General features: G+C 18.3%; 2 protein-coding genes and 1 pseudogene across 2 annotated transcripts, besides 1 other annotated feature; all 3 read right to left on the bottom strand.

The window, feature by feature from the left end:
* Positions 1–490: 490 nt before the first annotated feature.
* On the bottom strand, positions 491–1722 carry PmUG01_08061500 (PIR protein; the record flags this gene model as incomplete). The annotated part of the gene is made up of 3 exons (XM_029004770.1): positions 491–655; positions 792–1568; positions 1705–1722. 3 exons carry the CDS (start codon positions 1720–1722, stop codon positions 491–493), a joined length of 960 nt encoding a protein of 319 aa, XP_028861426.1.
* Positions 1723–5488: 3766 nt separating this feature from the next.
* Positions 5489–6735, bottom strand: PmUG01_08061400 (annotated as a pseudogene).
* Positions 5489–6735: a sequence feature (PIR protein, pseudogene).
* Positions 6736–11370: 4635 nt separating this feature from the next.
* Positions 11371–12305, bottom strand: PmUG01_08061300 (fam-l protein; the record flags this gene model as incomplete). The annotated part of the gene is made up of 2 exons (XM_029004769.1): positions 11371–12093; positions 12219–12305. The coding sequence occupies 2 exons, from the start codon at positions 12303–12305 to the stop codon at positions 11371–11373; spliced, it is 810 nt and encodes a 269-aa protein (XP_028861425.1).
* Positions 12306–17869: the final 5564 nt, after the last annotated feature.

Raw genomic sequence — 17869 nt, 5'->3', positions numbered from 1 at the left:
AATAATTATTTACAATGTACTATTACAAAGAATTAATTATTCCTTTTATGGATTTTGCTACTTTAATTTGTGAGTTTCAACTATACTACTATATATAAAAAATATTTAATTTTAATAAACTCCAAAGATCCAAATATTTTAATTCATTTTTAATTGCATTTTGACTAATGATACATAAATTAAAAGAACGAAAAACATAGAAATTTCCAATTTAACACTCCTTTTTTTTTATTAATTTTAATTCTCTATATATTTTACTTAATAACTTTTTTTACAATGATAATATATCAATAATGTATTCTTATTTACAGTAAATTATAATATCAATTTCTATATCATAATTTTCTGTCTACTGATATAGACGTTCTAATTTATGTATTTTTTTTCTTTTTTTTTCTTTCTTTTCTAATAGAAGAATATATTAACAAATATTCTTGTTAAAATTATATTCTTAATATAAATTTAATATATACTTTTCGTAAAAGATTACTCATGCGGCATGATATGCTACATTTAGTTGTTTTCTACCTAAATTTGATTTTCTTTGTTCATTAGTGTATTCTGTTAATTCCAGTATATCCATTTCATCCAAATTACGTCTAATTGATTTTTTCTTTAATACTTTAGTATATATCCATGATACAATTGGAGTAAACTATTATTCAGAAGATATATACAAGATGATTATATAATAATTATTTCATCGTTACTTTTTATTTGTTTATCTATTAAACAAATATAAATGAAAGTAAATTAAGATATTTAATTTTATAAATAATATTAATAATTACTTTATATAGTAGGAAGCCAATGAAGAAAATACCGATAAAGGGTAGAACAAAGAACAGAAAAATTTGCGATGAACTAAAGGCAGATACATTAATTACAAATTGTGGATCCAAAATAGTAGTGTTATATTGACTTATACCTGGGTTTTCTGCGGACACTTGCTCTATTTCACAATTCAAATGAGATAACTTTGTTTTAAAGCAACTAGGATCATGCTCTTTAAGTACAGAACAATACGTTTCAGAATTATTTTCTGTATAATTATATATTTCATTATAAGCACTATTAGCTTTAACAAGATAATTATTAACTTCTTTAGTACACTTATTAATATGTCCTTCAAGAGTATTCTTAATGCTCTCGTGATCTTTACAATAATCATGCACAATCTTCATTTTTTCAAAGTTTTCCTTTTTAATATTTTTAAAAAATTTACATTTGCATTTAACACCCCCAGAGAGAACATTTGAAACATCCTCAAGTATTCCAATAACTTCTGAAAATGAATCTTCCTCTAATTTATTAAATAATTCATTTCCTAACCAATAGTACAAATAATGACATTGCTTATTACATTCATCTCCTTCATTATTAAATGCCACATAACACAAAGGCCTCATAAGCTTATCTGCAATACTTTTAATTTTTCCATTATTATATATCTCAGTTTTTTTGTCTAGAAATTTTTTTTCATCTTCAAAATGTAAGCAGTAATTGTCATTTGACTCAAATTTTTTTCTATAATATATTTTCGATGGTAGTGATTGTATAAAAGTTTCCTTAGAGTTAATAAAAAAAAAAAATTTTACATAAATAGAAAAGCCTTATTTCTCAGATTAATTTTATTAACGTAGTTCAAGAGAAAAAGAATATTCCACTGAATATGCATAATTCTCAATTTAAAAAGTTATAAACCTGTAGTACACTGGACATTTTATGACATGTCTTCAATCTTGGATTATTCAAAATGGGGGAATAAAAAACATTCTAAAAGCATATTTATTTATATATTATATATAAAAATACATAATATATTCATAATTTTCATAAGATTTATTAAAGATTCTAAAATAAGAAAATTTATTATTTACTAGGAATCATTTTTACAATTTTATAAAGTACAATTTATTATAACATAATTATACTTATGTAGTGGAAACACTTATATATGTTACGTAATCAGTACAATAGATAATTTTATATAATAATAAAAAAGGAATTATAATATTTTTAAATTTGTTCTTATATTAAAATGATACAAATTATAATTACATATCATAAATTTAATATTTCTCCTAAAATACATATGGCAAGATATTACATGTAAGAATAAATACAATTTCATCATTTAACATTCTTAAAAATATATTATTTATTAAATGGTTTCTTCATAATTAATGTAAGGAATTTTTACCTAACATATTCAACTAGATATGTTCATATATATATAATTGCATTTTCCTAATAAATTACTCTCTTAGTTAAGTTACTTATAATATCATTGTAAATGTAAAAATCAGGAATATATGTATTGAACATAAAATTCATATCATGCTTTTGAGAAAAATTTATTTATTTAAATATTATTTTAATATTTAATAGTATAAATTTCTGTAACTTAGAATTAAAAATTAAAATAAATATATCTTATATACATTTAGCTCGATATATAAAGAGTTATTTCTTTAATATATACTATTTACATCGAATATCTCTCCATATCAACTTATTGGAATATTATGTTTTTATAATTAGTAAAATATGATTGTTAAATTTATTTTCAAAATTTTTAATTAAAAATATTAATATATATACCAACATATTATCACTTATATTAAAGATTATTCATTAATATTTTTATAAATTTACAATAAATAATAGATATTGTATTATTATGATTATATTAATCAAATGATGAAAATAATATGATGTTACATATAATTTATTATTTAAAGATATATTTATTTATATTATTCTTAACTTTTCATTATTATGTGACATTTAGAAATATTGATATAAAACTATTTACCATAAAATTAGGATAAAATCAGCTTTGCATAGTTTGTACTCATCAAAAAAAAGCTTATAATGAAACAAATTCCTTAAATATATTAGCATTAAGAAAATATAATTTATTTAATACCTCCTTTTATTGTGAAATGTTTATAACTATTTTTGACTTTAAATTTAAGGAGTAATTAATATATTCAATAAATATTCCTTTGTATTTTTTATCATAATACAAAAAAAGGAGAACTGCATTAACTTTAACTATCACAAATATTGCATTGAATAAATTATATTTTGAAAATATTAATAACTTCTTTTTTATTAGTTTAAAATTATATAATTTTATTTTTTATGTATATATTGCAATATGAAGACATTATTTTTTACATTATCATTAATGTTATTACATAACCCTAATTTTAACATTTTTAAATATATCATTAGTAATATATATTATTATTATATATCTTTATGATACCTCTCTAACATATATAATTAAATTTTATTCATTTCTTCAAACAATTTTATATACACATACTGATTACTCTTAGCTATTGGAATTACATATTTTTTTATTATTATTTTCGGCCTTTAATTACAAAAGTTCATATTATTGTTACATAAATATAAGTATTCTTAAGAAATGTTCAATTGTAAAAAAAATTATGTTCTTTAAAAAAATTATTATTGAGTCGCTAATAATGTTATTGACAAAATTATATTAATAAGAATAAAAATATCCTTACATATCATGTCATATATTCAAAAAAATTCATTCATTAATCATTTATTTAATGGGAGCTTTATTTTATTAAATGCTCATATTTATATATTTTTTTTTATTATGTTTAATGTCTCTTACTTTTTGATTTATTCATTAGTAAATATAAGATTATATTTATGTGTAAATTTTTTTGTTTTCTATTTTATTTGTACATAATATATGATATAATTTATTAATTTATCAAAAAGTTATTCAAATTTACATATACACAATAAAAACATTCTAGCACTTTGTTACATTTATTTTCTCTAGAAAAAAATAGTTCATATAATAATATATGTAATAAATAGTGTATAAAATAAATTTGTAATATTATAATTATGCATAGTTTTCTGCTAAAATACGTAAAAAAAATTAAAAAAAATAAATTTTATATTATCATTTTCTAAAACAAATATTTTGTATTTTAACAATAATAAAAAATTTTCATTATTACACTCATTCACTATCATTAGACATTCCTTGACAAATATTTTCTTTTTGAGTTTATAATTTAAATATAATACAAAATGCATTCCACTATATACATATAGATATATATACTTTATTTTTGTAAATTATTTAAAAAATTCATTTCTTAAAATCTTCAGAATAAAAAAATATCTTTTAAAAATATGCCGCTCACAGAGAAACGTCTACATGTTTCAATTTATATTTTTATTTATGACGTAGTCATAATTATATTTATGTTATAATTTATTTAATATTTTAAGAAGTCATATAAAATCATATATTAAATATTATATGAATTCAATTACTAAATTTTCATGTGTTATTTATTTTTTAATTTTGTTACAAATTTTATTCTTATTTAACTTGCCATAATAATTTCGAATACTACATAAAAATAAAAACATTTCATGTATTATTAATATATTTCTTATGTTAATATAAATTTGATCAGAATATTTTTGTGAATTATTATATACTAAAGTAATTAAAAAAAATTATATATAATCATAAAGTCCATTTTATTTTATTATAAATTTTTTTATATTAGTTTTATATAAAAATACATCAAACTATAGTAATATGTTAAGTAAAAGGAACCTTACAACAAAAAGTAAAGAATAATATCAAAAAATATAAACACTAATTATTATTTTATATATACAAAAAAAAGAAATGTATAAATATAATATATAGATATTTTCATGATATTATTCTTATTATTTAACTTCATTTATAATTATTCTATAACGGAATTTTGTAAAACAATTTATCATTGTACATAATATTTGATTATTAAATTTTCTCTTTACGATATCAATCAATGATTTTTTTTATCACATTTTATAATAAGTACATTATTTATAATTACTTAGAATATAAATTATAAAACACTATTTGTACTTTTTTATAGTTTTAGAAATATATTTATAATAAAATTTGTTAAATCTTCATATTTTTTTACTTAATATCTAATATTTATCAAATATTCTAATCTATTTATTGATAAAATTTTATTGTTAATTTTATCATATGTAAAATATGTGTCATTTTGTATTATTAATTTAAGGAAAACATATTTAATTTACGTTTACGTTATATAGTTTATAATATCATACAAAATTTTTATGTTTATTTATTTTCTTGTTTAAGTATTTTTTTATTTCTTTATAACATTACTATTAGAATACTTTATAACTTTCACACTTTAGTTCTATGATATTTTATAAATATGTTTTTATCCTTTTAATTTGAACTTTTTCTTTTTCCTTCTTTTATTTTGTTCTTATAAAATAACATTACTTATAAATTATAATTTATTATATTTTAAATACTCATATTCTAATTCACTTCGTTATATGGGTTATACTAACACAAGGTAACTTAAATAAGAGAACAAGTCCTAATTACTAAATATCTTTTAAGATATCTACCAAAACTGCTTGATGTAGAAGCTTATGATGATTTGCTTATATTTTTACATGAATAATTCTTTATTTTTCTCTTTTTTGTACGTTTTTGTAACTATGAATATAATATAGTAAACTAATATAAAAATGCATAATATGAAAAAAATATAATATAGTTTTACTTTATAATTATAAATTTTTAAGGAAATTTAATTATATACAGCATTATAAAATATTTATATATTAATACGTAATTTGTTTATACTTTGTAAAAAAGGAGAAAAACGACAATTACTGCTAGAATGTGAGCAACTGATATACCTAGAGAGAATGAAATAGATATAGACATATTAAACTTACTTAAGTATTAATGTTATCATCAACAATGCGCAAACGTTTTTTAACTTTTTATAAATCTTCTGTATAATTCAACTTTAATTTATTAGATCCTCTTTTGTGGGCCTCTGCTACTGTTAATATTGGGCTTCGTAACGGAAACGGGGAATTTGGTAAAACTTCTAACGCAACAAATTTTGAAAAACTATAACAATCTTTCTATCTAATAAAGAAAAAGGAACACTCAGCTACTCCTTTTCTTTCAGATTTTTAAACATTACTTTCCTTATCCGAGAAATTACTTCCAGCATTTACTTTTTCTTATATATCACTGAACACTAGCACTTTATGCGCAAATTCAGTAACACCTAATTCAGGCTTCATTTCAATATTTTCTCATTTAATCATTTTTTTTAGAAACTTCTGGTGTTATTGGTATGCTCCTATATGACTATACTTACTTACCATAAGGACTACCCCCTCTGATTGTATCCAATTGAGTTAAAAGTAATGATTTCTTCTGGTTGAAAATTCTCGCTTTCACTCTTTACACCCCGGAGTTATGTGTAACAGAATTTTTTGAGAATTTGAAATCTTGCTTTTCTCAAAATAAAATTTATTTATTAAATAATTGTGATTATAGTCTTCTTCACAATTAAAATAACCTTTGCAAATATCCTTCCAAAATTAATTACAACAATTCATTCTGTGCATGTTATATAGTGATTTAATTGAATTAAGGTATTTACAATATCCTCAATACATTAAACCATCAGAACTACTAGAATAAGTATCAGTAGTACTGTGGTTTGTGATATAATCATACAAACTCGTTTATTCCTTCCATTCTTTCAAATGTACACTTGAATTGCACTGAATTTGACATTAACTCTTCCTTTCATTTCTAATATTTTCATATGTTTTAAATGACGTTAACTCTCTTTTAAGGCCATTACGAAATTAAGAAAAAAATACGAAATGTATAAATACTTAAATAATTTCAATAAATAAAAAGTCATTGTTCTTCTAAAGAAACGAATCATTAAAATAAAAATATTTCAATATTTTCGTTTATTATAAACCCAATACGTGCCCATATGAACTTCCTTATAGATTCTATTTTATTATAGCATATCTGTGTTCAATAATATAACGTTTTTAATTAATATATCTTTCTAAATATAAAAAACAAGAGCCCATGATCTTTTATTATGTTATGTATAATTTTACATTTATCTTAAAAATTAAATTGATATTCATTAGTAGGAACATGTTTTTAAATATACGTGATTATTATATTTGAAATTATCATTTATGTCATAAAAAACTCAAGCATTTAATTTTGAAAAAAATATAAAAATAATTAGGTTAGTAATGCTTTAGTAAATTATAATAAATTATTATTTTGTAAAATATTCATATATATCAATATTATATGATCTTGCGGTAATATATAATAAAGCAGTTAATATCAAGGTTATATAAACATAAATACTAATTTTTATTACAATATATTCATAAGAATTTTAACTTACATATCAAAGAAATTATTATCCACTTGTATATTTTTTTTCAAAATAATAATATTTTTTATGAACGTAGATCATATTTCAGGATGAAAATTATGATATACTAATGTATTTATCCAACTTTGAGAGTTATTCTAGTACATAATATCCCTTTAATGTTAAAATAGTTTCTTTTACTGATATAAAAATTTTAATTAATGAAAAAAATATTATGCTTTAATAAATGTATACTTAATAAATAAATTATACTATATATAAAGTGCTTCTTAAGAATATTTTTATTAATTATATCTAAAATACCTGAAAGGATTGTTATACACTAAAATTATAAAATTACACACATCGTTTTACTTCTTTTAAATATTGGAAACTTAAAATATTACGTTGTTGTATATTTCAATTGTATTTATATAATATTATTTATTTTCACAATTTATATCAATATATATACGATTGTACCATGATATTATGAATTATTCTGAATAAAAAATTACATAAATAAAAGCTAAATAAGTTCATTTTTAAAACAAAATACAATAATTAATATATATTTTCAAAATAAAAAAATACAATTTCAGATGTAAATAAGTGCATAATCTTGATAATATATATTATATAATATAAATATATATGTAACAGTTATTTCAAAATTACCTAAATTCTTAATAATTATGAAAATATATATTAAATGATTTTTCAAATATATATAATTATATTCTTCCTCTTCCTGAATTCATTATTATTTTTAAAGGAGAATAAGTATATTTACAATCTTTATTATTCGTATTATGTATTTCCTTAAAATTTTTGTAATCTTTTTATATAGTTTATTAAAGCATCATTCATTCCAAAAACAACAATCTTAATAAGTTATCAAAATAGTTAACATTTTTCTCTATATGGTATTCGTTATATGTTTATATGAATTCAAATAATTTAAAATACTTTTCTAAGAGTGGTGACAATATAAATTGATGTCTAATTTTTTATATTAAGTAATAATATAATACACCTTCATAAGAATAAAATTTTTATAAAGCTCTATTAATAACAATTATCATAATAAAATGATATATAAACATTCATATTTATATTATTTACCCATTAAGTTTTAATATATATTTATTAAATAAAATAAAAAAAAATTTGAATATAAATATATAAAAATTAAAAATATATAGCAACATATATTATATTTGTTTTGTAAACTCTGAAATAAATTTTTAAATTTACATAAATGTATATTAGTAATAGTTGTTCGTCTTTTAGCTTCTGAGCTTAGAATATAATAACGCTATTAATTGAGAACACAATAAACATTCATAATTATAAAAAAAACGAAATATATTTTTATATTATAATATTAAATAAAAATATAATATTATTGAGTGAAATGTTAAAAAGATATTCATTTGCATTTAAACCATATATGTATATTAAGTTTTTATTATTTTTTTTTTTGTACAATAATATATATTTTTGCTTTCCAAAAATAAAATTGTAAATACATTTCCCCGTGTTTTTTAATTTTTTATTATATTTTTTATTTATTTCTTAAATTACCCTTTTATTTTTTAGATTTCCAAGTATAATTTTCCTTTAAAATATAGTATTATTCTAGATTAAAAATAGCCTTAAATTAATACATAATTTTTGTGCATTATTTTTATGCATCATAGAAAATAAAAAATAAGTGCATTATGTATATTAATTATAATTACTGCTTTTTAATATAATAAATAAAAAGAATATTATATTCTATGATACTAAATAATAATATGTGCAAATAAAAATAATCATATAATATTATAAATAAATCTCGACATGTTAAATACAAATTTAAGTTATATAAAAGTTTGTTAAAGAAAATTTTAGAATATGAATAATATACTATTTTTCCTATTGAAAAAATTATAAAAGAATTCATAATATACTATTCTGTTTAAATAAATACTATTGAAAACATATTCTTAAGGAGAAACATAAACAATTAATATTTTTACATAACATAAAAATTTCTTATGACAAGAAAATGATTTTGTAACATGTTATTGTTACACTTTCTACATTTTTACACAATTAAAAATTAAAAATCCATTATAAGCAAAAAATTATAATTACATAAAAAAAAAAAAACAAAAAGTAAATTATTACAATTAAAATGTTTTTTTTGAATTACTAAATCAAGTTTCGTAAAATGAAATAAATATATTTTTATTCCACTAATGTATATGTTCATATGTTTACATTCTTAATGAAAACCTCTTGTATTCCTTACAAACATTTATCATTTCAACAACAAAAATGTTACCTAATTAAAAAAAAATTTTTACGTATAAATAAGTTAAAGCATAAAAACTGATAAAGTAAACAGTAGAAAAATTGTACTATCAAATATATTATAATAAAATGTAAGTTCCATTTAATACAATTAATAGAACACTTTAATTTTTTTTACATCCTCAAAAATTCATTGGAATATTTATTTATCATGATTTTTTTTATTTTTTACTTTTACCTGTTTAACGATGATAATAATAATGTGCAAATTTATTATATCAAAATTTTTTATGTAATATATTTAAAACATAACTAAATCAACAATTACTTAATTGTAATAATTAAATAATAAATGCAGAAATACTCTGATTTCCTGGAACATCATAATTCGCATAAATCTAATAATCCCTTATATGCGGTTTCTACTAAAACTAAAATTCCATTAATAAATCTAGACTATTTTTTATATATAGCCTGAATTCCAAATCTATATTAAAGAATTATATGAAAAAAAATATAATTCGATAATGTTACTCTTACCTTATTAAAAAAATAATAGTTATAAATATTAGTAAATTAGTTATAGTAAAAGTAAACTATACATATGCATAGAACCTTAAATAATATTAGTATTTACATAATTTATTTGTGTAATTCCATAAAAGATAGGACAAATATAAAAATAAATTCTTAATGTTAATGAAATGGTTGTATAAAATACATATTTAATTTAATTAATGAAATGATAATTTATATCTTTGTAGAAATATAAAACATTTATAGAATATTACATATATTTGGGGGAAGAATAAAAAGGATTTGTACATATTACCTATTATTATGTGATTAAATTTAATTCGTTAATTAAATATTTGAATGATACAAAAAATACGAATTATATGTATTATATTTATCTATATATATTCAATAAAATTTACTATTAGTTCATTTTTTCAAAATAGAAATAATACTACAATTATGAAAAATAATAAAATTATAAATATTCATAACTTTTCATTAAACTGTAAGGATTTGGAGTTCCGAAATTAGTTAACTCTTATAAATAATCCATGCATAAAATGAACCTCACTTTATTATATATTAATAATTCCCCTTTTATGTCTTTCAAAAAAATAAAATTAAACATGTTTTATTAAATTTTTAGGGAAAATAGGAATAGCATATATCTCAAAGACATATATTACAAAATAAATATTAAGTTTTTTTTTAGTAAATATATATATATATCAGTGGAACTATATATACTCACTTTATTTTATTAAATACAATAAAAGACACATTTATTGTTAAATTAAATCTAATCTTATATTTTTTAATTATATTAAAAGATAGTAATTTTCGGCTATGACAAGATAAAAAAGAGTAAGCAAAATTTTTATTATTTTGGATATAACTAAACAAAACATTCTAATAATATTATATAAATTATACTGTTATGTTTTCATTTTATGGTACAAGAATATATTCTTCATAGAAATCTATTTAAATAAACAAATATATATTATAAGTAGTAATATATTATTAAGTTAATATAATAATTCAATATACAAATTTAAAAATGTTAAAACATTCAAATTCATAAAAAAATTGAGAACACATATTTTAATTTATGGGAATTAGAAAAGGCGTTAATATGTAATTGCTTGTATAAAGTTTCTAAAATTAACTATATATTTATTATACATATAACTAACTATATTGTAGATATTAAATCATATTGAAAGATATGTGACGTAGAAAAACATTTTTTTTATTATTCATTTCACTTTTTACTGAACTTAATTTTTTCATATTTTTTAGCTTTTTTATGGTAATAAAAAACGTACGATATAAGTGTAACACCTAATATTAAAAAAGGAATAACATATAATACAATATTAAATAAATCTCCTAATACACCATTAGATCTACTTGCACCAGTCAACAACCACTTAAAATATTTATTCAAAGTTGTCTCCAATGAACTTAAAGTCGATTTCAATCCTGATAATTCCAAAAATCCATTTCCTCCAAATGAACACAAAGATATATCTACTATGAGTAGAGTTAATAACAACAAAAACAATAATAAAGGTGATCCTAATCGTAATGATAATTTTTTACGCATTATTTTTTTGTAAGTCTTATCACTAATATTCTTGTTTCTTTTAAGAAAATCTACAAAATCCAGCTCTTTGAATATTTTTTTTTCAAGATGACTGTATTTTTTTGTCACAAATTTAGAATATTTATTGTTCATATCTTGTTTGTGTCCATCATAATTATTTAATGAACTTCTATATAATTCTTTCTTTTTTTCTGTGCACTCCTTTTCAGTATTAGATATATACTTATTCTTATCCATTCCATTATTTGATATATCATCTCTTAACATTGCAACTTTTGAATCCTTATCCTTTTTATATTTTGCTAGTAATCGATATATTCTGTCGTCTAATTTTATAGCAAGCGTGTACTTTTTGCCTAGGTATTTGTTAAACGTAATCTAAAAATCCAAAATTAATAATAGTTATTTAATGAATAAATAATATAATGATGAAAATGGTATTCATAAAAATATAAAATGAAAAATATAAATAACAAAAATATTCTTAAATAATTTTATCATACCACATGATTACTTAAATGCGGTATCCACATTAAAAAGATAAGTACAACAATTTTAATAAATGAGAAAATCATAATGCTTTTTTTCATGTTCTGTTCTTTAATTATTTTAAAATATTTAGTAAAAGATTCGTAAGAAGTTATACTATAACCTCTTAAAGGAAAAGGATATTATAGTAGTTATTTAATTCTATTTTTTTTTTTTTTTTTCTATCTACTTAATAAAATTTATATAATTGTAGAGTATTTTATAACATCGATATACAAAAAAAAATATTATAAAGGTATTATATAATTTTTAACTTTATAGTGTTTATTAAAAAAAAATAACTTTCATCTAAATTAAATAATTTTAATTTATATAAAAATATTCAAAATATATATTTTAATTATTTAGCAGAGTAGTTTAACTAAATAATGTTTATTATTAATTTCATTCAGAATATATTATGAAAAAAGAGTATTTCCATATTATAAGGAAATACGGAATTTATATACCATATAGATCGTATAGTATACATATAAAATACATTATTTCATACTCCAAAGCTATAAGTAATGTTATGAATATCTTGTCATTAAAAATTATAATTTTATTAACATGATATTTTGAAAGAAATTATTTGTAAAAAAATATTAATTATAACAACACAAAAACAGTAATAATAAATGAGGATAACTATATTTTACATAATATTTTGTAATATGTTAATATATCAGCATAATATATTTATGCAAAAAGGAAATACGATCTTTTATATTCTAGACCATGCTTAAAGAATCGAGTATATATGGAAATACCTAATTTCTGAAAAAATATATAAAGTTAAATAAGGTCTAATTTTTTTATTTTTTCGAAAACTTTTGAATGTTATAGATTTAATTAAAATAAATATATATCATTATTTCTAAGTGAAAACTATTTATATCTAACTACTTAATTATTTTTAATTAATTCTAAACATTTAGAAAGAATATTAATATAATCAAAAAAAAAAAAAAAAAAAAAAAAAAAAGGAGATTAAAGATATAATAAGCATTAATATAGTACAAATAATTTAATTAATTTGGAAACATATATGAAATAAATTTACAAATAATATACAGAATAAAAATGATTTGTAACAAATCATTAAGAATAACAATATAATTTACTAAAAAGTATAGTTTAATAATTTTTCTATGTATGATTTTCAAATAAATTTATTATTTTGTTTTTATTCATTTTAAAATACGCAATGCTTGTAATGTATTTTAACAGTAAATCATAATAAATCTATATAAATATATAAAAAAATAACATTTTATTAAAAATACTTTTAATGGAAAAAACGTATTTTACCCCAATTGTTTATTTTCTCAAGAGCTAAAGTGTATATGAGAATTATAAAAATATCATATTCATAAATATTTATTGTAATAATCTAATATATAATTTCAAATTATTCTTATTAAAAAGTCTTAGCCTGCAAGTTAATAAGTTGAAAATTGAAATAGAGAAAAAATTTCCTAAATTTAAAACGCCATTTTTAAATTATAAAAATTATAGTTAATATATATTTATTCCTTTAATGTATATATTATTATCGTAACAACACTTATTAATTCTTTTATTTAGTCTCTTTTAGGTTTTTCGCAAATTTTATTGTCCCATTTTTTTAATATCATTTAATGTTTCTTTACATAATATAATTTTACCGATTTTAAAAATATATAATAATCCAAGTATATATCGTATAAAATAATTTTCGAAAAATAAGGATATTACATAATGATATCCTTCCAAGCAATTATTTAAAAATAGTATTTTTCTGTTCAAGAAATATTGGTGATTTTTAAGCTTTTTTCTGGGTCTTCTTGGAAAATATATCTTTATTTTTCACATTTATTTATACCTCTCTTATGTTAGAAAATAATGAACTAATATTTTAATTTACTTGTAAAATTTTTATTTTTCTCCTTATTAAGTATATTTATCATGGATAAATTGTTCTGTTATATATATATTGCTCAGTAAAGTTAGCGTAATTTTCGTATTATGTATTTTTCACATTTAATAAATAATATAATTAATATTTAATTCATACAAATAAAATAAGTTAAATATATAATAACATGAAATTTAATTATATTATTTACATTCCTGTGCAAGATATATAATACAATATCTACAAAAAACATGATATCTTTTTTGAATGTTCAATAATTATAGAATTTAATCCACGGTTTATATGGTTTCATCATAATTCACATAGAGTAGCTTAAGTTTTTTCTTTTATACAAAATAAAAATATTTGTAATGTTTACTATTTTATAATTTTACATAATAATTATATGTTCTACTAGGTCTAATAAAATTTAATAGTAAAAATAATAAATACACTCTTAACATACAACCTAAAAATATGAACGTTTATATATTAATCATATAAATGTATGTGTGATACAAAAAATATCTAATATTTTCATTTAGGTGAAAAATTTTAAAAATTAATGAAGAATTGATAAAAATTATATTATTAAGTGCATAATTGTACCATTCTTAAAATTTCTGATTATATTAAGTGAATCTATTCAACTATAATGAATCTCGATTATTATAAAATATTCACTAGAACAGTTAAACACGCAAGCATAATCATCTTCTACTACTACCTTTTAATAATTTATCTTATAATGTCCAATGATTATATTATCATTTAATTCATTACTTTTCATATATTTTCTTTTTTATAGCACTATAAGTTATTCTAGCTAAAAAAGAGAATACCATTCCACTACCCCTGTAATCTATGAAGACAGGAAATTTTTGGAGAAATAGTGTTTTAATTATATATACATATAATTTATATTAATACTAGTTTATTTGGATTCTGTTAATGTCTTCAATAAGAAAAAATAAAAATATGTATATGGACAAAATGTTCCCATAATGATGAATGGATCTGAAATAGATCAAACATATTTGGCCGGTAGCTCGTATGATAAAAAATACATTCTATAAAATTTAATTTATATATGTTCAGTAATATGTGTATTTGTACATATAATATAAAATTTTGAACAACTTAACTGAAATGCATACTGAAAATAAAAAAATGGGTTATAACAATTTATTTTAATAATAATACTACATATGCAATAGTAAATAAGTATTAATTTCATACAACTATAAAAGATTCATATATAAAGATATATGTAAAAAGTTTAACAAGGTAAAAAAAAAAAGCAATATATGAAATTAAAAGACAAATATATAAGAAAAATTATGAGTAATAAAGACACATAAATATAAAAAAAAATTAATTTTGATTAGATAACCAATATTCAAATTACGCATTAATATTAACATACTTAGCATAGATGATATTTCTAATATGAAATCCATCCATTCAATATATGTAAAGAACAAGTAGCAAAAAGTACAAATCAATAATTCATTAAACATAACATAATCAATAAATGCAATATATAAGGAGAATATTAATTAAAATTAAATAAAAAAACTTAATATTAACAGTATGTTAAATATTAATTTTGGATTAATACACATATAATAATTTTTATAGTATGATTATTAAATTATAAATAATGTTATATATTAGTGACCTCAATTATTGTATGATGAATACTTTAACAATAGTATTTTATAAAGAATAACTTATACATAGAACGATCTTATTTAATCCTATAAGATGAAATGGTACCGATTAAAACATAAAAATAATAGTACGTATTATATATTACCATAATATTCATAAATATAATTTTATCACTTTAATCGTGAAAATATATATTAAAATATATTCTCTTAATAATATGATACGACTATGTACATATCTGTGTAAATAAAAGAATATTAGTAAAATTAAGACATTATTATCATCAAAGTGAAATTTTTTATTTTATATTTTAGATAAATTATTATTTAAAACTTTTTAAACTATAAAATTATGTTAATAATTAAGAATTCTTGTTCGATAACATGAAATATAAATTTAAATACTTAAGTGCCTCTTTATAATTATATATACCACAGTTTTTTTGTTCTGTTGTTGTACATATTAAATAAGAAAAAATTATAATACGTTATTTAATAAAATGCATCATTGTAAATGTATTTACTTCTACATATTTTTTTAACTTCATGCTGAAATAATTTTTATGCATATAGCATTATTACTAGCTTATGTTATGTTAATGATTTACATAAAAATATATCTATTCTTAAGTTAAGCATTATCTTTTAAATAAAAGTCTAAATATAATATTCATAATAAAATGAAAGAAAACTTATTAATTCATATGAATTTATATTAAGCTTGTATTATATTTAAATAAATGTAATGTATAAATTGTAGTATTATACAAAAATTCTGATGATTTATTAAAAAAAAATAATAATAAAAAATACATTAACAATGAAAAAAAAATATATCAATAAATTTAGAAAATAATAAAAAAAGAAAAGAAATATTTTTAATAAAAATCCTAAAACTAAATTTATTTAGTTTTTATTCAAATGATATCGAATATTTCAGATAATCATATGTTTCTTACTCGTTACCACATATTAATCGACAAAAATATATTCATGATATATATTATATTTACATATATTTATATGATATATTCAAAAACATAAATATAAATACAATATACTTTAAAACATGATTAATTAATTGTATTTGTAATCTATTGTACATTGTTATTAAGCAATATATTTAAAAAAAAAAAAATAAATATTATATAAGGGACTAAAATAAAAAAATCTGAACGAACAAATATATTTTACATAAATAAATTAAAAAATAAAAATACATTAAGATAAAACTCTTTAAAATAACATAATTATTAAAAATAACCATAACAACGTAATTTTATACGTGAAATAATTAATTACAAATATTTATTATTAATATATATATTTTTTTAATTTTCTGACCATTCACTGCTTCGTATGTATATATTTCAAAAGTAATATTAAAATAAGAAATAATATATATAATTTACACTATAATAACCTATTTCCTTGTTTATGAGTTTAACTTGTTCTTTAATAACATTTCATATTTTACGTCTTAAGCAGTATTTTAAATAACACAAGATCTTTTTTATTTTGTACGCTAAATAAATATTTATCATTATAAAAAAGTTATTTTATTTTAGTTATATATATAAACAAACAAAAAAAGATGTAATATATTTTTAATTTACTTATTATAATATATCTATCAATTATTACAGAAAAACAATTACAAAGATTTAATATTCTTTGTTTTGTCTAATATAAAATATTATTCTTTTTAGGTTCAGTTACTATCTTATTATTCCTTATTTAGGTACTATAATTTATTTTATATTTTTTTAAACTATATTGCATAAATGATTTTACTATAATTTTTTTTTTAATATATTTTTATATTTTAAATAAGTATGCAAATCTTTTTATAATTATTTAATACTATAAATATACCTCTACTTAAGCGTTTGTATAAATGTATGAGCTCATATAAAAGTTTTAATAGGAACATACGATATAGTAAATATAAAAAAAATTAACAAAATAATAATAGCAATATAATGGCCTATATCAACAATAAATAAAAAAAAATAATAATAATAAAATAAGGACATACTATCATTATTAATAA

The sequence above is a fragment of the Plasmodium malariae genome (genome assembly GCF_900090045.1).
Source record: "Plasmodium malariae genome assembly, chromosome: 8".
In the NCBI taxonomy this organism is placed as follows: domain Eukaryota; phylum Apicomplexa; class Aconoidasida; order Haemosporida; family Plasmodiidae; genus Plasmodium; species Plasmodium malariae.
This window is presented reverse-complemented; position numbering and strand designations above follow the sequence as displayed.